The sequence below is a fragment of the Rhinolophus ferrumequinum genome, chromosome 4 (genome assembly GCF_004115265.2).
Source record: "Rhinolophus ferrumequinum isolate MPI-CBG mRhiFer1 chromosome 4, mRhiFer1_v1.p, whole genome shotgun sequence".
In the NCBI taxonomy this organism is placed as follows: domain Eukaryota; kingdom Metazoa; phylum Chordata; class Mammalia; order Chiroptera; family Rhinolophidae; genus Rhinolophus; species Rhinolophus ferrumequinum.
Genome location: NC_046287.1, coordinates 25,514,605 through 25,532,025, shown reverse-complemented (window position 1 = coordinate 25,532,025; position 17,421 = coordinate 25,514,605). Strand labels below are relative to the sequence as shown.

The window sequence follows — 17,421 nt, the reverse complement described above, 5'->3', positions numbered from 1 at the left end:
ATTTTGTCCAATGCATTTCCCATCAGCAGGAGTGGATATGTGATGCAGAATAGGCTACATTTTATTTTATCAATTTATATACAGCTATGCTTCAGGACATAACAGTGAACGTTAGGTTACATTTCTGGTCCTCCGGGAATCTTTTAGTTTTAATAGACTATGAGGATTATGTAAAGCCCTTGACACTTGAGTTCAGGCATGGCTGTGCGCGAGTGACTGTGCTTTTTGGAAGACACACACAACATTTTTGAGCTCACTTTGCAGAGTTTTCAAAGATTGATAATCTGGTGAGATAAAAATCAGGAACCAGCATACACCAAATTCAATCTTTACAATTATCACTCTCTAAGGAGGTAAAGAATGTGCTCAATTAACAGTACACGTTGTGATGCATTTACATCCAGATGCATTAAATGCTAGGTTATACAAGAAAATTGTCTTCTGGGAGTTTAGTGGACAAAGTAGACATGTCATTAAGTTCTATATAAAATACACTGAGAAGCTAAGAAAATTCCCATTCTGGTGTACAAGGCTTTGAAGTGTGGGACCGTGACCAGTACTGCTCACAACCAATACAATACAAGCAGCTTAAGTCATTTTAGAGTCGCTCATTGCCATGTTAGAAAGAAATATGTGAAATTAGATTCAGTAATATATTTTATTTAACCCGATACAGCCACAGTAGTACCAATTCAACATGTAATCAATGTAAAAATGATAAGTGAAATATTCAAATTACTTTTTTTGGTAAAAGGTCTTCCAGATCTGGTGGGTATTCCACACTTGCAGAATGACGGAATGTGGACCAGCCACATTTCAAATGCTCAGTAGATGCGTGGCTGGTGGACTGACAGATAGCACTGTTTGGCTTTTAGTCTCTTCAGTACAGTGAGCAGAGATTTTATATGGTCAAATCCATTCTTTCATGGCAGTTGTGTTTTAGGGTGCTGAAATCTGTGCTTTCTGAAACCTAGCGTCCTCCTTTCTGTTTAGCAACACTAAGGATTTAGTTGGAAAGAGGAGGAAGGAGGGTAAGTACTTGTTGACTCAGTGAATGTGTGATTAACCTTCATAGTAAAAGATCAAAGCGTGGATTTTCTCATAATTAAGGGAATAAGACCGATGATATTAATGAGGCAATAAAGGAGAGAGTGTAGAAGTTGAGAGCCAAAGTCTGACTAATTCTGGAATAGATGTAATATTAAGTAATTAAGTTTTTAAAAATAAAGCCAAATAATCACCATAAACGGGAATTCTGGATGATGGATTTTCAGCATGATCTTTACATCTGTGGGTTTTAGTTTATGTGGATCATATTACTATGAAAAATTATAAACCCATCTTCCGTTGCTCCTCTTTCTCTATAAAAGGAGAGTATGACATGTATATAGGTATGTTTTCTGGAAATCTGTTTGCCTTTAGTAACTCTTTCTCTTAAATTAGCATGATTTAATAATGTAGGCTACCCACAGAGGTTCATGTGTGTTTTTTTTTCTGATGTTCTTTGGGCTCTGGCAGATTCTATGGCCTGCTAATATTGCTTAGTTCTGTGTTTTAAAAACCAGAGTAGTATTTATCAATATCAATAAGAAAAATAATAATTTAATAATAGCTAGTATTTTTATCAAATGGCTTCTGCAAATTTTATTTCTTAGATTCTCCAGACACAGCAAACATACTGCAAGGTAGGCGTTATTTTAGCCATTTCTGTGGATGTTGAAAAACTGAATTTTAGAGAGATTGGGACTACGCCATGGCTCTGTAATTTGGAAATAGCAAAGCTGAGATTTGAATTCAGGGCTGAAGGATGCTAAATCTCATTTAGTGTTCTGGAGCTAATAAGGTGATTTTAAGGAAACATACTCGTAAGTGCCTCTCTTGAAGTTTGCAGTTTATGGTCTTACAAAAATGGGAGCGCTACTTTCCAGTATCTTCTGAGGCTCCTGAGATTTCTGGGGTGTATGTGGGAGTGTTCTTGCATCTCTGAGAAAACCTACATTAAAAACAAAATCACTGGCAAATAAGAACTCTACTCCACTTTGTTTCATTTAAACCCCTCGGTCTACAGAACATACATGGAGAAATGCTACCCAGACGGTGGCCATCGCAAGACTCAGACTGGCAGTGGCTCCCGGTCAGAACTGTGAATGAGGACACCAGTCTCTTCTGTGGCTGCTTGGATCCACAAAGTGAATGCTGCTGTGACAGTTTGTGCCATTTCAGTGCGTGGTGGCACTCCTGAAGTCTGGCCACATCTGTAACTAGACATTTGCTCAGGCATAGCGCTTCCCTCATGCTCACGGCTCGGAAGCTTCCAGTGAGAGGCACTGTGTATGGCATGAGGAAAGCAGAATGGACTTTGAAATCAGAGTGTTTTCACATTCCGGTTGTGCATTTCCACAGCCATCACACTCTTATTTCTTCCCTTGTAACGTGGAGGTTAATATCTCCTCTCCCCAGTGAGGATTACCTGAGATCATGCGTGTAAAGTACCTGCCACATTGCTTGGCACGTACCTGATTTACGGATTGTATTTTTCCTGCTGAGATAGTATTATAAATAATATACTCCTTTAAATGATACAAGACGAAGTAAGAGATACATTTCTGAGCATTCGGCGTAGCTGTGGTACAACTGAAGGGAAGGAAATTATTGACAGTCACAGATAAACTCTGCTACAATGCCGTGCTTTATGGAACTGTGCTTAGAAGGGAAATCCTCCCTGCTCACCCTCAGAATTCTCCAGGGCCACCCCCCAGGATTGTTCAGCTACTGGTGTGTCCACAGGCTGAGCTTGGGAAATAGTGAAAATATTTCACTCCATTGTCCCCTTTTTATCTCTTAAGCACTTCTCTTCGTGCCATATAGTAGAGATATGTGGCATGCTAAGTTACAATTGACGCATTAGTTATCCATTTTATACCTACCCTGAGCAGGTTAGGGACCACTGGGAATGAGAAGTTTGGGTAAATTCGTGAGTTCAGCAATTCAGAGTTAGAACGCCAACTCGGTTAACCAATATTAATGTATTCTAGTGCATAGCGTATACCTGGCAACCCTATGCGTTTTTAAAACATAGGATTTGTAGGACCCACAATATTGTAAATGGAAAGAGACTTGAAGATCTTTCAAACCCCTTAATTTCATAGGTGAAGAAGCTGAGGCCCTGATAGATTAGTTAATTTACCAGTTGGCACATAATAGTTAGTGGCAGTATTGCAGTATAATAAAGGACGAATGACCATATTGCTTTCTCCATGTATTTCGACACGAGTCTCACCAAGCAGATAGTGTTTTATGGTGAGTTACAAGAATTCAGCATATTGTTAAGGACAATAGAAACCCCAAACAAACGCATCATATAATTTGCTTGCATTAAAAACTGCTGCCAGGTATAAAGGGTTGTTCCAGAGAGTTGGAAGACTAGATGCCTGTCAAGTTGCTTTCCCTCTCCTGGGACCAGGAGGGGTTCAGGTAGCCACCTCTTGATAATTGATTGGTCCATGGGTGATAGCTAACTTTGAAGTGATGCATGCATATCCTGGACACCACCCTACAATTTGGATAATCTGTGTTTCTATGTCTATAAAATGAGAGGAATAACACTACATCGCTCACAAGGTTTTGAGGACTGTACAAGTAGGGTAGTTAGTAGTTAAAACACTTCCTAGCTCTAAGTCTGTGTGTTTGCTGATGCTTTAACCAGTTACTCCTCCTCCTCTCCTACTACTACTGAGAATTGACACCACCCTATTCAGAGAACAGTTTGAATTCAGTTCTTTGGCCAGCAGCTTTCCCTTGCTGTATCTCCCAAGATGTATTTAGTCACCTTCAGGAATAAATTTAGGGAATTTAAGGGACTGCACTTTTAAAATCGGATGTTTTTTGAATGACACTATATTTAAATTAAAATATAAAAATACATTCCCCATACATATTGGGGAAATACATGTGAGCGTAACCTGCTTACTTCCAGTGATTATGTGATAGTTATTCGACTTTTGAACACTTCTTAAAAATTAGAATAGAGATTAATCCATATATTATTTATAAGACTAATCCTGATTTTAGTATTTCAGTTTTATGTATGTCTTCAAGTAGGTTTTTAAGCCTGTAGTTGGCAAATTTTTGTTTTGAGATTATTTTTCAAAATGCTTTTGATATGTGTTGGCTGCTACACTATTATTTTTCAAAATCATTTGAATATTCTAGAGAATATTTAAAAAGATAAACTTATATAATTTACATACGCTTCAGGAATTTCTCTCTAGTCATATTTTCCACCACTGTTTGGCTGTGTGTGTGTGTGTGTGTGTGTGTGTGTGTATGTGTGTGTGTATGTGTCTATGGATGTATTTTCATTGATTTATGTTTGAATAATAAATATTTTAAAATATTTGGTCTGTGAGGGTCAGAGATGTCAGAAGTAATCTTAAATGATGGAACGTGACACAGTTCATGAGAAAGGTCTTTCAAAGTCACGTTTTCATAGAATTAGCTTTTTTGAATCATATTTTAAATCATCTGATGCTCATTGTGTGTGTGTACACTTGTTCTTAGTAAATTTTTCATATTTGTGTACACCGTATGTACATATGTATTTGCATATGTGACTGTACATATATGTATGAATGTTCTCAGTCAGATTTAAATGTCCTAATTCCTAATACATCCCCTTTCCCTGAAATGTCTTCTGTTCCCCACTTGTCAAGAACTCAGCTTTGTTTCACTTCCTCTGTGAGGCCTGTATGGGTTCCTTAAACTCCCATTATACTTTGCTCTTTCACCAGAATGCCTATGATTAATTAAGGGTGTCAGCCTGATATAGGTTAGAGATTATATACTTTGATCACAGTTATTTTCATTGTAAAATGTGGGCATTAATCCTAGGTCATTGAAATGGCTAATCTTTGTACACGAATTTACTAAATATATGTAAAAGCACCTACTCAGTGTTAAACATGGTAAACATTCAATAGATGGTGCTATTATTGTTGTGCTTATTTTACTAATTTGTATTTGTCTCACTTATGTTGTCTGTGGGCTTCTTTAAATCAGGTACCGTGGCATATGATTTTTAAGGTCCTTACTTCCTGGCATATAGGTGATTCATGGATGAATTAATAGCAGCATGTAGGTACCATGTAATAAATTCACTACTGTAAATCAGTGGGCCTTCATCACCTCGCAATTGCTGGACCTCCAATTTTGGTATTTTTCAGTTTCTAAAGGAGTCTTTTTCTTCCCTTATAAACAAGAACTAATCTAATATATCATTTGTCATTCTCAACAAATAGTATTTTGATTTTCTGGTATTATTTAGTAATGGGAGAAGCATATGGTTATGCAATCCATTTGACAGTCTACTAATTTGCTCATCGCTGAGAAATACTAATTGATTATGTATTTGTTATGACAGCTACGTAGCTATGTGTTGTGGACCAGATTACGAGCTATATAGGACAATGATTATGATGTCTGAATGCACAAACTGGATTGATGAGTTCAGCTGGTCAAAACTGTTGTTCAGTAAGGCACTCAGCAGCCCGTAAGATATTCATTAAAAATATCAAATAAATCTCTTGTTTCTGTATCACTATGTCAAAATGTCAGTAAAACAAATCTGTTTGGTTCTTTGATCCGTCTTTCAAATTGTATTTTAAAATCTTCCTGTGATAAAACTGCTTTGGGTTCAAATGTTAGAAGAGGTTGAACATAAAAGTATCCTAAAAATACATCATCTGGTATTTTCTCATAATTGTTAAATATTTTAAGAATGCAAATTTCATTTAAATGTCAACCGTAATTGTGTGCCATTTGTTTTTCTACTCAGGTTTTACAGTTTGACGGAATGTTTTGCCAACAATTTAATAAATATTTGTTTTATTTCACAGGAATTAATTCAAAACAGGATAGGAGCAGCATATTTTAATCAACTATTGTTGTAATGGACCAGAAAATAAATTTACTTCCTAAGCAAACTGTTTACTATGCATTTCAATGGGATTTATCTTGCTTAGCATTGGCAAGCTAAACTCAGAAGGCAACAACAATTAATAGGAAAGCCAAATATGTATACTGCATACTAAATAAGGCAACATATTTTTCTTGAATATGTCATAGATCTTTCGTATATAAAATTTATTACTCCATAATGTATACTTTAGCTGTGTTCAGATAGCACCCATTGAAGTGAAGTAGTAGAGAAATTATTAAGCTGTGTGAATTATGCATTTTTAATTGGTGCCAAATATGTGTGTATCATGATTTTATAGTCAGTTATTTTCAAAATTTTAAGTTTGCTTTTCTATATATAAATCCTACAACCACATTATACTTACATAAAAGTGCTAAGGCATGAACTGGAGGTTAAAACATAGCTGGGCTCTCTTGTTATTTCCTCTCTCCTTCCAGCTTCTTAGAAAAATCCAAAGACTTGAACATTTTTAGCATGCTGGTTTCAAACACGTCGAGAGGATTAAGAGAAGGATGTCAGTGTTCTTATGGGAATACAAATGTGTGTGTGGCCAAGTTACTTTTGGCAGAATGTAGTTACATATGAAGTAGTTGTACGTGTAAGTACAGATTGCATATGCTCATATTTGTGTTGCAATCTAAATCACATAAATTAGACATATGAAGACAGAACTTAATCATCTTGTTAGTCCTTTGCAATACAAATCAGATTTTTGACTATGCAGTCCCAATAAAATGGCAGTTACACTTGAATATGAGCATAACATAAATTACTTTTCAAACCATTATATTGAACACAGTATATGTAAATAAATGCTTAACTCATTTGCTGTGGTTACTTTCTTTTAAAGGTTTATTTGTTCTCTGTCTGCATAGAATAATGGAGTGTAATGTAAGCTGAAAACAGATTAAAAGAGTAATTTCCATGTCAGTGTGCTTTTGCTTTACCTCCTCCCTCTGAAAATGGGCTGTATATTTAGTGAATTCTATTGTTAAATGATTTCTCAAGCTTCCAGGCAAACCTTTCTCCAAATGAGGTTTTAACTCTTAAAGGCTGCTCTTTGTATATTATCGTTTGCTTTTTTTTTTACTAGTGAACATTTCTTGGGTTAAAGCATATTTTCAGGGGAACATGAAAGTGGAAATAGGGAAGAACAATTTAATAAACGGAGACTTTTCAATGGATTTATACATAAGTAACAGAATTCCAAGGGGATTGTTATTGCATTTAGATTATTAATGACCTTTGAATTCCCTTCTTCCTGTTTCTATTGGCTATTTCATCATTGAATTCTCTTAATGGAAGAATTATTGACACTGTGTTGTGGGACCCTAGGGGGGAGATGCCATTGTCTCTATGCTCAGGACCTTCTTGTGATAAACATGGGGTAACGGTTGAAGGTGGTTCTGAGGAAGTGTGATGTGGGCTAGCGTGGGTCATTGCCTGTTCCTAGTTCTCAGCAAAGTTTAAGGGGAACGAGGAGTCTGGGCACTTTATGTAAATGTCTATAAATCAGTGTGTGTGTGTAGTTTTGTAAATGATATACATGTATGGAGTAGGGATGAGACTGATATTTGTTGAATATGAGCCACATAGTTTGGTATGCGCGTTGTATCCATTATGCTTTTCAATATTCCTAGGCTACCCCCTGCTCCTCCCCAAAGAGGTTGTATTATACCAGTTTAATAAAGGAGGAAAGGGGGTGGCATGTAAAGTTAAACAGGTTGCCCCCAAGTCACATTACCCGTGGCTAAAATCAGTGTTCACTCTGTCTGGTGTTCACACATGGATCTTTTCTATGCCAGCACATGGCCTTTTCCTGTGGGGTGGAACATAACATTCATTCATGTGAGATCATGAAATTCTGGGTATAGAAGTGTTCTTGACGTTTCTTTATCGGCACCTGGATTCCCTGATGAGTCAGAGTAGGGAGGTGGAAATGTGTGCCTGGTTTTTTTGTCTCAAGGAAAGGAAGTAATGCTGGAAAGTGGGTGTATAATTATTAATTATGTCCAGAGAATACTCTGCACTGAAGTTTTTTGTGTTTTTTAAAAAAATTCATCAGATCTTTGCTATGATGGTCTTCAGTTAATAAATGTAATGAAAATTGGATTGCTTATTATGAGAAAAATACTTTCTCTATGGATTCTACCCACCTGAGCTGAAGTGATGTCTATTAAAAGTTTGAACATTCTTAAGTGAGATACATAGAATTATCACTCTTAATCTTTAATCATGAATCATGAAAATTATGTGTATTTCATATGTAGATGTTACTTAGAGTGTAGACCCACCTGTATCCCAAAACAGAAAATAACTACTCTTTCCTATTTATTGTGAGAGGCATCCTCTAAAATCAGATATTTTTATAGACATGATTTGCTAACTACCCGTGGCCTATACTAAAAAAGTATGTGAACACGAGTTTACTTCACTATAGAGAATGATGTGTGTGCCATGGAATCCATGTCTTTTCTCAGCAGTAAGAAGTCTCATGCTGTACAAGTTCAGAAGAGATACAGTAGTGTCACCTGTCACCTAGCAACAAGCTTACTGCTTTGTGTTTTTTACATTTTAAGTCAAAATACATATGAAAACGTTGTACTTAGATTTGCATTTATCTCCAGAAATATTTAGCTTAACCTTAAAATATTTTTAATTCCTAAGATAACTCACCACGACAGATAAAACAAGTAACATTAAATGAAAAAAAAAGGCAACATATATTAGAAACCTTGATACAGGGTAAGGCCAACCTGGATCTGTTATATAATATCTCAGACTTAAGTGCCTAATCGGCTTTAAAAATTATGGTAACTGACTTGTATACATAAACCTTTATTACTTGACTTTTAAAAAATCAGTACCTGAAAACAGGAGATCATAACTAATGAAGCAGTGATTTGTAAAGTTGAATCTAGAAGACAGAATTCCAAATGGGATTGCTGTATCAGCACCAGAATTCAATTTGTTTGAAACAGAGCAATTAAATTACGTTTGTGGGAAAAGTGGAATAACCTGACTAGTCAGGTATCTGTAAACATCTTTAAAACGTGTTTCTCCATCTCTATTTAAAGATACATAAAGGGGTTCTCAGAGGAACTAGCAACAAGTGTACTTATGGGTCCTGGAGTATTGAGGATGTGTTGAACACTAACCTTTAAAGATTGAAGACATAATAGATCATTTAGGATGAGATGAAGAGCCCGCATCCTGTGACTACGGGTAATATAATGCCTGTACTCTGGGGTAATTATTCTGAAGTAACTCCTCATTCATTAAGGAGGGGAGCATCCACTTCCATTCTGGCCAAGGTCATTTCTGTTGTCTAGGGAACGCTCTTGAAATTCTAAAGGATGCAGGCTGACCATGTGTGGAAATTTTAGCGGAGAAAACAAGAGTTTGAAAGTGAAGAATTCAGAAAGTCATTCTCTATTGTTTGTAGCTATTTAAGAGAAATAGGTGTAACTAGAATTTCTACAGACTGTCTACTAAAGCATGAATATTTACGAGCAGTTCTAGCAGTAATGGTTTTGTTTAAAAGTAAATCTATAATTCTTTCCAAAATGTAATAACTTATGCCTGTTCTTATTTTTTATCTTTTTCATATTAAAATAAATGACCAACCCTTTGCTTTCCTTCACTTGACAATTGAGAATCATTTCTGAAGCTGGGAAAGGAAGGACTAAAGCCATTTGTAATGAGTTTTTGATGAGGGCGGTGACCTTTAAAACTTCTGTGCTTTGAGAGATCTACTGAATAATTTCACAAACGCATTTGGCAGAGCTAAGTAATCATTTAATTAGGAAATTGATGAGATATTAACTGGTATTGGAAATGTGCCTTTTTCTTATTTTATATCATGGCTCGGTTTTCATGGGGATCTGGGGGAATAACACCAGGGGCCTCTTAGCATGAATAAAATTAGAAGTTCTTCTGTTCTATCTTGTGGTCTTAATTTAGGCAAATATATTTTTTTTTCCTATTTAATATCTGGCCTATTTACGGAAGAGTGGTTATTCTTACATGTATGAAAGCCCAGATTGCTGTATAAACATTGTTTCAATTAGGATAGGTGGGGTAGATAACAATAGGTATTATTATTATACCTGCTTCAATGGAGAAAGAAATTGGGCCTCAGAGAGGTTGATTGAGTTGCGTAAGGTTACACAGCCAGTCGATGGCAGAAGTGAGACTAGGGCAGGTCTTCTCAACTCTATGTCTTCATTTGCTGTCATTTGTGGGACTTAAAGTTTAGGGGTGTAAGATGGGAGCTGCAGAGCCAGAGATGATCTTGAGCACACTCTTTGAGGAAAACAATAGTGAGCATTGTACCCGGCTTTCCCCACGTTTAAAACAGGCAGAGGTAGACATTGAAGTTGTAGATGGTTGCAAAGGTGAACCATGAAGAGCTGTGCACTAAGATTTGGGCCTAAGGGGATTTTTAAGGACCCTGACATCATCTGACTTGTACCTTGGGTATGAAATTAACCTCTGATCATCACTGTCAAATGGATCTTAAAATAGTTCATGTCCTCAAATGACAGAACTGCTTTTGGAACAAATGATATCATTAGGTTACTTTGTAGATCACACAGTGCTGAAAATGGGTGATGTTGTGTTATGTATAGTTCATGTGATGTTTCTTTCAGTCTGCAGATTAATCGTACCTTAAAGATGAATTATATAATTAAGGCCCTAGTTACTTGGGTAAGAAATACCCACATAATTGATATAAAGACGAGTTTTCTTTATTTGATTTTTCTTTCATTTCTCATTTTTAGCTTCACTCATTCAGCAAACATTTATTGATCTCCTAAAATTTGCTATGTTTTGTATTGGGAAATAGAGATGGGAATGGCACTGTGTTTGCCCGTGTTTCTTCTTCTGGTGGGAATATAAATTGGTATAGCCTGTGTACAAAGCGATTTGGTGACATATTTTGACTGCCTGAAAGAATCCATATTAGTTTGATCCACTAATTATAGTTGTATAATTATATTCTAAGGAAATAAATAACGGAGCAGATTAGTGCAGCTAAATACAATAGTTAGGACGAGGCTGCCGGGGTGGGGTGAGTGCTGGTGAAAGTCTACACTAGGCCCGAATCACCAGTCCCCACTTCCTGATGAGCCTGTCTAGAGAGGGCATCCTTTTTGGTTGCACAAAAGTGTCATCCAGGCTAGCGGAGGCCCTGATGTATACAAGAAAATGCTCATGGTATATTAAAATGTGAGAGGAAATAAAATCACAACCACATTTTGAGATATAAGGAGCCAGAAAGTAAGATTAAAGCCAGTTTTGAAGTACTAGGTATGTGGTGCTATGAAGTTGGAACTGATTGGTTTAGATATATTTTGAAGACTAGAGAGGACAAAATATGTTTGATAGGAACATGGTATGTTAAATGACTTTTTAATTCTTTTTAAGGGATTCCATATTATGGCTTCATAATGTAAAGTGGAAGAATGATACTCTGAATTTCAAGAGACTATTTCTAGTCTTCCGCTATGGTATAATATTAAAATAATGCATTTATTTTATATTGCCTTTTAGTAGCATTTCTAGTAGTAGTAAAAGCTGTAGTCTATACGAGTATTAGGAGATTATTTAGAGATGAGAAAGAGACAAGAGAAGAGGAGAAAGGAAGAGGAGGGGAGAAGAGGGGAGGAGGGAGAAAGAGAAAGAGAGAGAGATTTAAAACTAGAATAAAATTAAAGTCCAGTTCCCCTGCAGGCCAAGCCCATGGAACTTATGAATTCTGCTACATTTCCTTTAAGGCTTTATGAGCTTTGCTTTTTTTTTTTTTTTTTTTTTTGCTTCAGATGTATGGAAACACATGCAAAAGGAAACCTTCCCCAATGCTGCAGTATAGACATTGGCACAGAATATCTAAGGACTCCAAGGCGTGTCCCCTTTTGAGTATAATTCCAATGGAAAAAAAAGTCAACTGTGCTTAATAAGCTGGCTTACGTGAATGCCAAAGAAAATTTGCTTCATGAAATGGAAATTCTGAAACAAGTTACATAATGCTGAGAGAAAATAAATAGGAGAACTTTTAAGATACATCCAAAGGGGGCAAATGGTCTATTGTAATCAGAACTCTCCAATCCAGCAATATTTATTTAATTATATTTGGTAAGATCCAAATGGTCCTGGGGATTTGGGAACTTTCAGAAACCATATAAATATTTACTTGTTTAATTTTTTAAGAAGTGACATGTGTTAACTTAGATCAGTTTTTAAAAGTTCCTTGGGTATTGATTGACCAACATGGAGCCACCAAAAGGTACTCATATTACTTATTCTGCACGTTTGTGTCAACTGTAAAGAGAACAAAATTATTTCCGCTGGAAAACAGCATGATTTCAAAAATCTCTTAGTTGCTAAGAATGATGGAGCCAGGTGCTTCAGTTGGAGTATTTAGGAGTTCTCTTTCATATATTAAATTTACTTTGAATCTGCTTTCTGCCATTTTCTCCTCGGGCTTCTCTCTCTGTTGCATCCCCCATCTTTATTTCCCTCCTTCTCTCCCTGTTCTTTGTCCAGGTTTTCATTACCTGGTCTCATGATCAGTCTCAGTGTCATAGCTGCTGTTTCTGCCTCTCTTGCTTCATTTCTCTGTTTTGCCCTTTTCGTGTCTGCTAACGAGCAAGCAAAAAACAAACAAGGAAAGAAAAAATATTCGCCGGCTATTATTTCTGTGTCGCTCCACTAATCAAGGGCTTTAAAGAATTGCAGACTTCAGATCCCCGCCACCTCCCAATGAAATGATATTAATGAACATGTGGAACCTTTTCTCATTATTTGTTTTGGTGTGCTTTTTTTGTAGAATCAATGTGACTCTAGAAACAAATGGATGAATGAATAATCCATATGAAGAGGAAAACAATAAAGGTTGGTTTGTCAAATTGGATAATTGCAGTAAAAATTCTGTTTTAAATCTGACTTTTGGGCAGGTGTTGTCACTGGAGCACTTTCTTATCTGAATGTGAGGTACAGATCCATACTTAGACACACACAGCTATCTGTAAAGAGTAATCTTTATTTTCAATGCCTTAAATTTATGAGGAGGCAAACTGTTTTTGTGCAAGTTTAGCTGTCAGTTTCCACAACTTATTTTAAGAATCAACTTTCAGATGAATATTAAAAAGCGGTAAACCACTTGATACAACTCATCACAGGGACAAAAAAGGAAGCCTGATTTTGTTTAGTACACATCAGTTCCTACAAGCGTAATTCTCATACCTGCACTGTATGGTGTATGATTGCTCTCAAATGACGTCTTCTTTGCACCCGCAGTCTTGGATTTCCTCAGAAAGGTAAGATAATTATGAAAGTCTTTTAACTTTGGTATCTGACAGACAAGTACCAGTATGAACTAGAGGAGGAAAAAAATATCTTGTGAATATCAACAGTAATCAAATGCTGGGTATCACTTTATTTGTTGTAGTTATTTGTGCTCTTCTTGTACTGTATACTGATAATATAAAAATCAACGGTGATACTAACAAAATTACAATATGTTAAACCAACTCCATTTCATAATGTCTTGTTTTGTTTTGTTTTGTTTTGTTTTACACTGAACAGGTCTGGTACCCATGTGCTTCATAACTCTTCATATAACTGCACAACACATAAAATTTCATATTTCCTTTTCCCCAGTTATTCCCGCTGCTTTCAAATAAATGTATAGTCATGTCATGTCTTTTTCTGCCCGTCTACTCTCACAGTTACTTGCAAATGATTTTCCAGGGTATATCTTTAACTTAAAACTGCCTTTCTCCTCCCTCCTCATTGCTAAAATTGTTCCTTTCTATACATATTTGTATCTGGAAAATTGTCAGACCTCTAGAAGGAGTATGGATTCAGAGATGATACAAGGGAAACTAATGGGTGTCTCAGTTAGGTGCTTTTTCATGACCTCGGTGTTGCCTGTGTGAGTGCATTTACTTCGTGAGAATTAATCATGTACTTATTTGTATGTAGATAAGTGGTGTGCTAGGGAACTCTCTCTGGGGGCTGGGGTACGGAGGCCTGATCTGTAGTTTTTGTCAATTCCCATGGTGTAAACACTCCCACTATGGCTGGCTTCAAAGGTTTAACTAACTCACAAGATTCCTTAAAATTTAACATCTGTCACACATGAGTGGGGTTGAGCTAGTGCTAGCACACCACGGATAGTATAATTTCATTTATAAAGTTAAACAATTTCGTGTACTCCTTCAGACACCTGGGGCAGAGGTAGTAAATTGACGTTTCCCTGGCTCATCCCTATGGAAACATGGAAACCTTCTTCACTCATTGCCATGCAGAATGTCTTTCTCCCTTTCCTTGTGTATGATGTTGATATTGTATTGCTTTGCTTTTGTTCAATTGTTATTAAATTTTTATGTTTAAATGGATTAGTGTTAGTTTTGTAAGTTTATACACTTTGACAAGGTCTTTGTTCTGTAACTAATTTTATGATAACTGAAGATGATGGCAAGGAGAATCATTGTGTTACTACTTTCCCTGGGGATAAACTCTTAAAATATTATTGTGATTGACCATAATACATTGTATGTGATTCTCACTAAATAATTGTGCTTCATAGCTTATAACTCATAAGTTCCTAAGTCTTTACAAAGGAATGAGCAGTGAGTATTTCACTTAATGTGTTTGTCCCAGTGAATTACTTTTTGTATTGATGTTTTTCATACTTTTGCTCAATATTTTCAGTTATATATGCCTTTCAACAGAGAATACATTTGGTACTTGTATTTAAGCCTACTTGAGTCAGGTGCTGTTAGTTTTAACAAAGTCTGATTGTGAGAGAAAATTGCAGAGTTTGAAAATTTATCTTCTCTGAATATTTTAAATATATTGACAAGGTCAGTATTAAGATGAAATTTTAAGACTGTCAGCAGTGGAAGCAACACTGCCACTGTCTACATAATTGAAAAGGGATTTGACTGTGGCTCTTAAAACTGTTTTGTGCATTTCCAGTGGTAATACACTCTTGCCAAGAGTAATAGAATGTCATAATGTGCCTTTCTGCTTAGTTTCTAAAATTTAAACACCTTAACAGCATTTGTAAAATTTCTTTTGTGGCCATACCAAGAGTCTTACTTCCAGGAGCAGTTTTCATTTAAAAAAAAACCACACACAAAAACTCTGTGTGTGTGTGTGTGTGTGTGTGTGTATGTGTGTACATATATATATATACACACACACATATATATACATATATATGTATATATATGTATGTATATTTGCATTAAGTTCTTTACTCAATTTTAAAGTTTTTTTCTTTTATTCAATTACGTTGCACTTGATTTTGTCCTTTTACTACTTGCCAGTAGAAAACATGAAATAAATTCCTTAAATTTCTCAGCCATTCATTATTTGCTGCTCACAAGTATCTGCATAAAATCCATCTATATTCTCTTTAAGGCTGATTTCAGCAGTTGGTGTCATTGTGAATGAGGTGGCTGGTTTGTGGATTTGGCTCCACAACCTGGCTTTGCTCTACTTATTTTCCAGCCTTTGCAGTATGTTTGCCAAGTGCTTCTCAGATGCTACTTCAGAGCAAGTGTCGGAAACATACCCATACATGTACATTAGTCTGTGAAAACTTTTGCTCTGTGACGACTGTTGATTTGTAGCTGCTTATACCATCCAGCATAACACTGGGTGACTTCTAATTCTTGTGTTTGGAATCTAAGAGGACAATAGCAAACCTTTCTGAGAAAGCTTTAATTCCCTACTAAAAAAAAAACAAAAAACTTGTTTCATTGTGATGGGCATATATACAAGTATGTATGTAGTGTGGTTACTTTTAATTTCTTTTCCATGAAGTTCCAAGCCGTCTTCCTTCACACAGGATAGAAAGATTGTAAAAGCAGCCATCCAGCTTTTCTTTCATTTTGATCTAAGTAGGCATAGCGGCTCAGAAAGCCCCATTGGTGTTAAGGAAACGTCAGCACTGGGCTGTTGCTGTAGGTTTATGTAGAGTACGAGTAGCTTCCTGGGCAGTAAACATGGATTCAAAAAAAGACAAGTCTTAGCTCTGCAATTCTCTATGATTTTAGACCAGTGACTTCCTTCTGAATTCTACTTTTGTCAATTGCAAAGTGAAACTAATAACACCTGTCCTACCTATTTCAAGAGTTGTGATGGGAATGAAAGAGAATACAACATAACTGAATCCAGTTTAAAGTTGTAGGATTATGGTATTGATACTGTTATTTTTCTAGCATAAAACAGAAATTCACGACTCTGTTGTATGACTTTACATCATAAAGTCTAACATTTTCGGAACTGGATGCGCCCTCAGAGGTCACATCGTGTAACATGCACTGGGAGTGTGGCTGCCTCCTGTAAGAGTTGTTTGGGTCCACAGCATCATGTTGAGTACTTCTTGGAATTGCCTCCTGCATGTGGCCTATTCCCGGGCCACATTCACCCTATTTCCAGGCGTATTGAATTATATTACAAAGTCTTCCTTTTATTGAGTCAAATCGATAGAGTTGATAATGATAGAAATTAGTAGATATATCGCATAGTTATTAAAATATCATCCAGAATTAGGTCACTCTTCTGTCAAGTCGGGGCCCCTTTGGGTGTCTCATTTCTCTTATCGGGGAAGTAAGAACAAGATGGCATAAAGGGATTTGAGAACGATTACGCAATCATTGACGTAGAATGATGGGGTTATGATTTGAAAAGATGGTGCATTGCTCATTTTAAACACATTAAAGCTTTCCAAGCCCCCAGCACCTCACCACCTCACACCTGTTAACATTCGTCAACATAATTTGCAGCATCTCTGTATGCAAATGGACAAGTAAATAGAGATGGTTTTACAAAAACAGGATCATAGTTATGCTTTGTGTTTCTAATGAAGTTATGTTTTTACTTTTCTTCCAAAATAATGGAACAAATAGAAACTGAATTTAAACTGAACAAATTTATTAATTTCAAATTAATGTCCTTTCACCAAAGTGATGCTATTACTGAAGAGTTAAGGGAAAGAAAAATGACTTGACTGAATTTAAATTTAAACAGCATCTTTTGACGTTTTCCTAGGAAAATGGGAAAATTCATGATATTTTCTGACTTCCTTTTCTCTCTTCTTGTTGTGGTACCTTTTGCAAAGTAAGGTCATTACCCTTTATTTCTGATTGTTAATCATAATTATCAGAGTCATTTCATCTTAATTCTTATTTTTTCTCAAATACGGAAACATTGCTTTACTGTCATTTGGTGTTGCTGTGAAGGCTGAAGCAAATTGGTGTTTCATTTGTTCTTGTTTTGCGTTTTGGTCAGATGTCCGTAGACTATTTTTACTAAGCTAGAAGTTCAGTAACTTCATCGATTTTTGTCTTGGTTTTTATCATGCTGTATTGATTTTTCTTGGATCCTGCCATTAAACTCTGAGAAGTAGCATCTGTTTTTATGTC

At 36.1% G+C, this 17,421-nt stretch overlaps 1 protein-coding gene across 4 annotated transcripts in view; it reads left to right on the top strand.

Moving 5' to 3' along the window:
• Positions 1 to 17,421, top strand: part of KLF12 (KLF transcription factor 12) — a 400,237-nt gene that overhangs the window by 113,443 nt on the left and 269,373 nt on the right. For 2 of the 4 annotated variants that reach the window (XM_033104440.1, XM_033104439.1), the window contains exon 2: positions 12,810 to 12,874. The exons of the other annotated variants lie outside the window; for them this stretch is intronic. In XM_033104440.1, coding sequence (XP_032960331.1) covers positions 12,854 to 12,874 — 21 coding nt within the window. In that variant the 5' untranslated portion in view covers positions 12,810 to 12,853. The remainder of the gene's footprint in view (positions 1 to 12,809; positions 12,875 to 17,421) is intronic. 4 annotated transcript variants of the gene reach the window in all.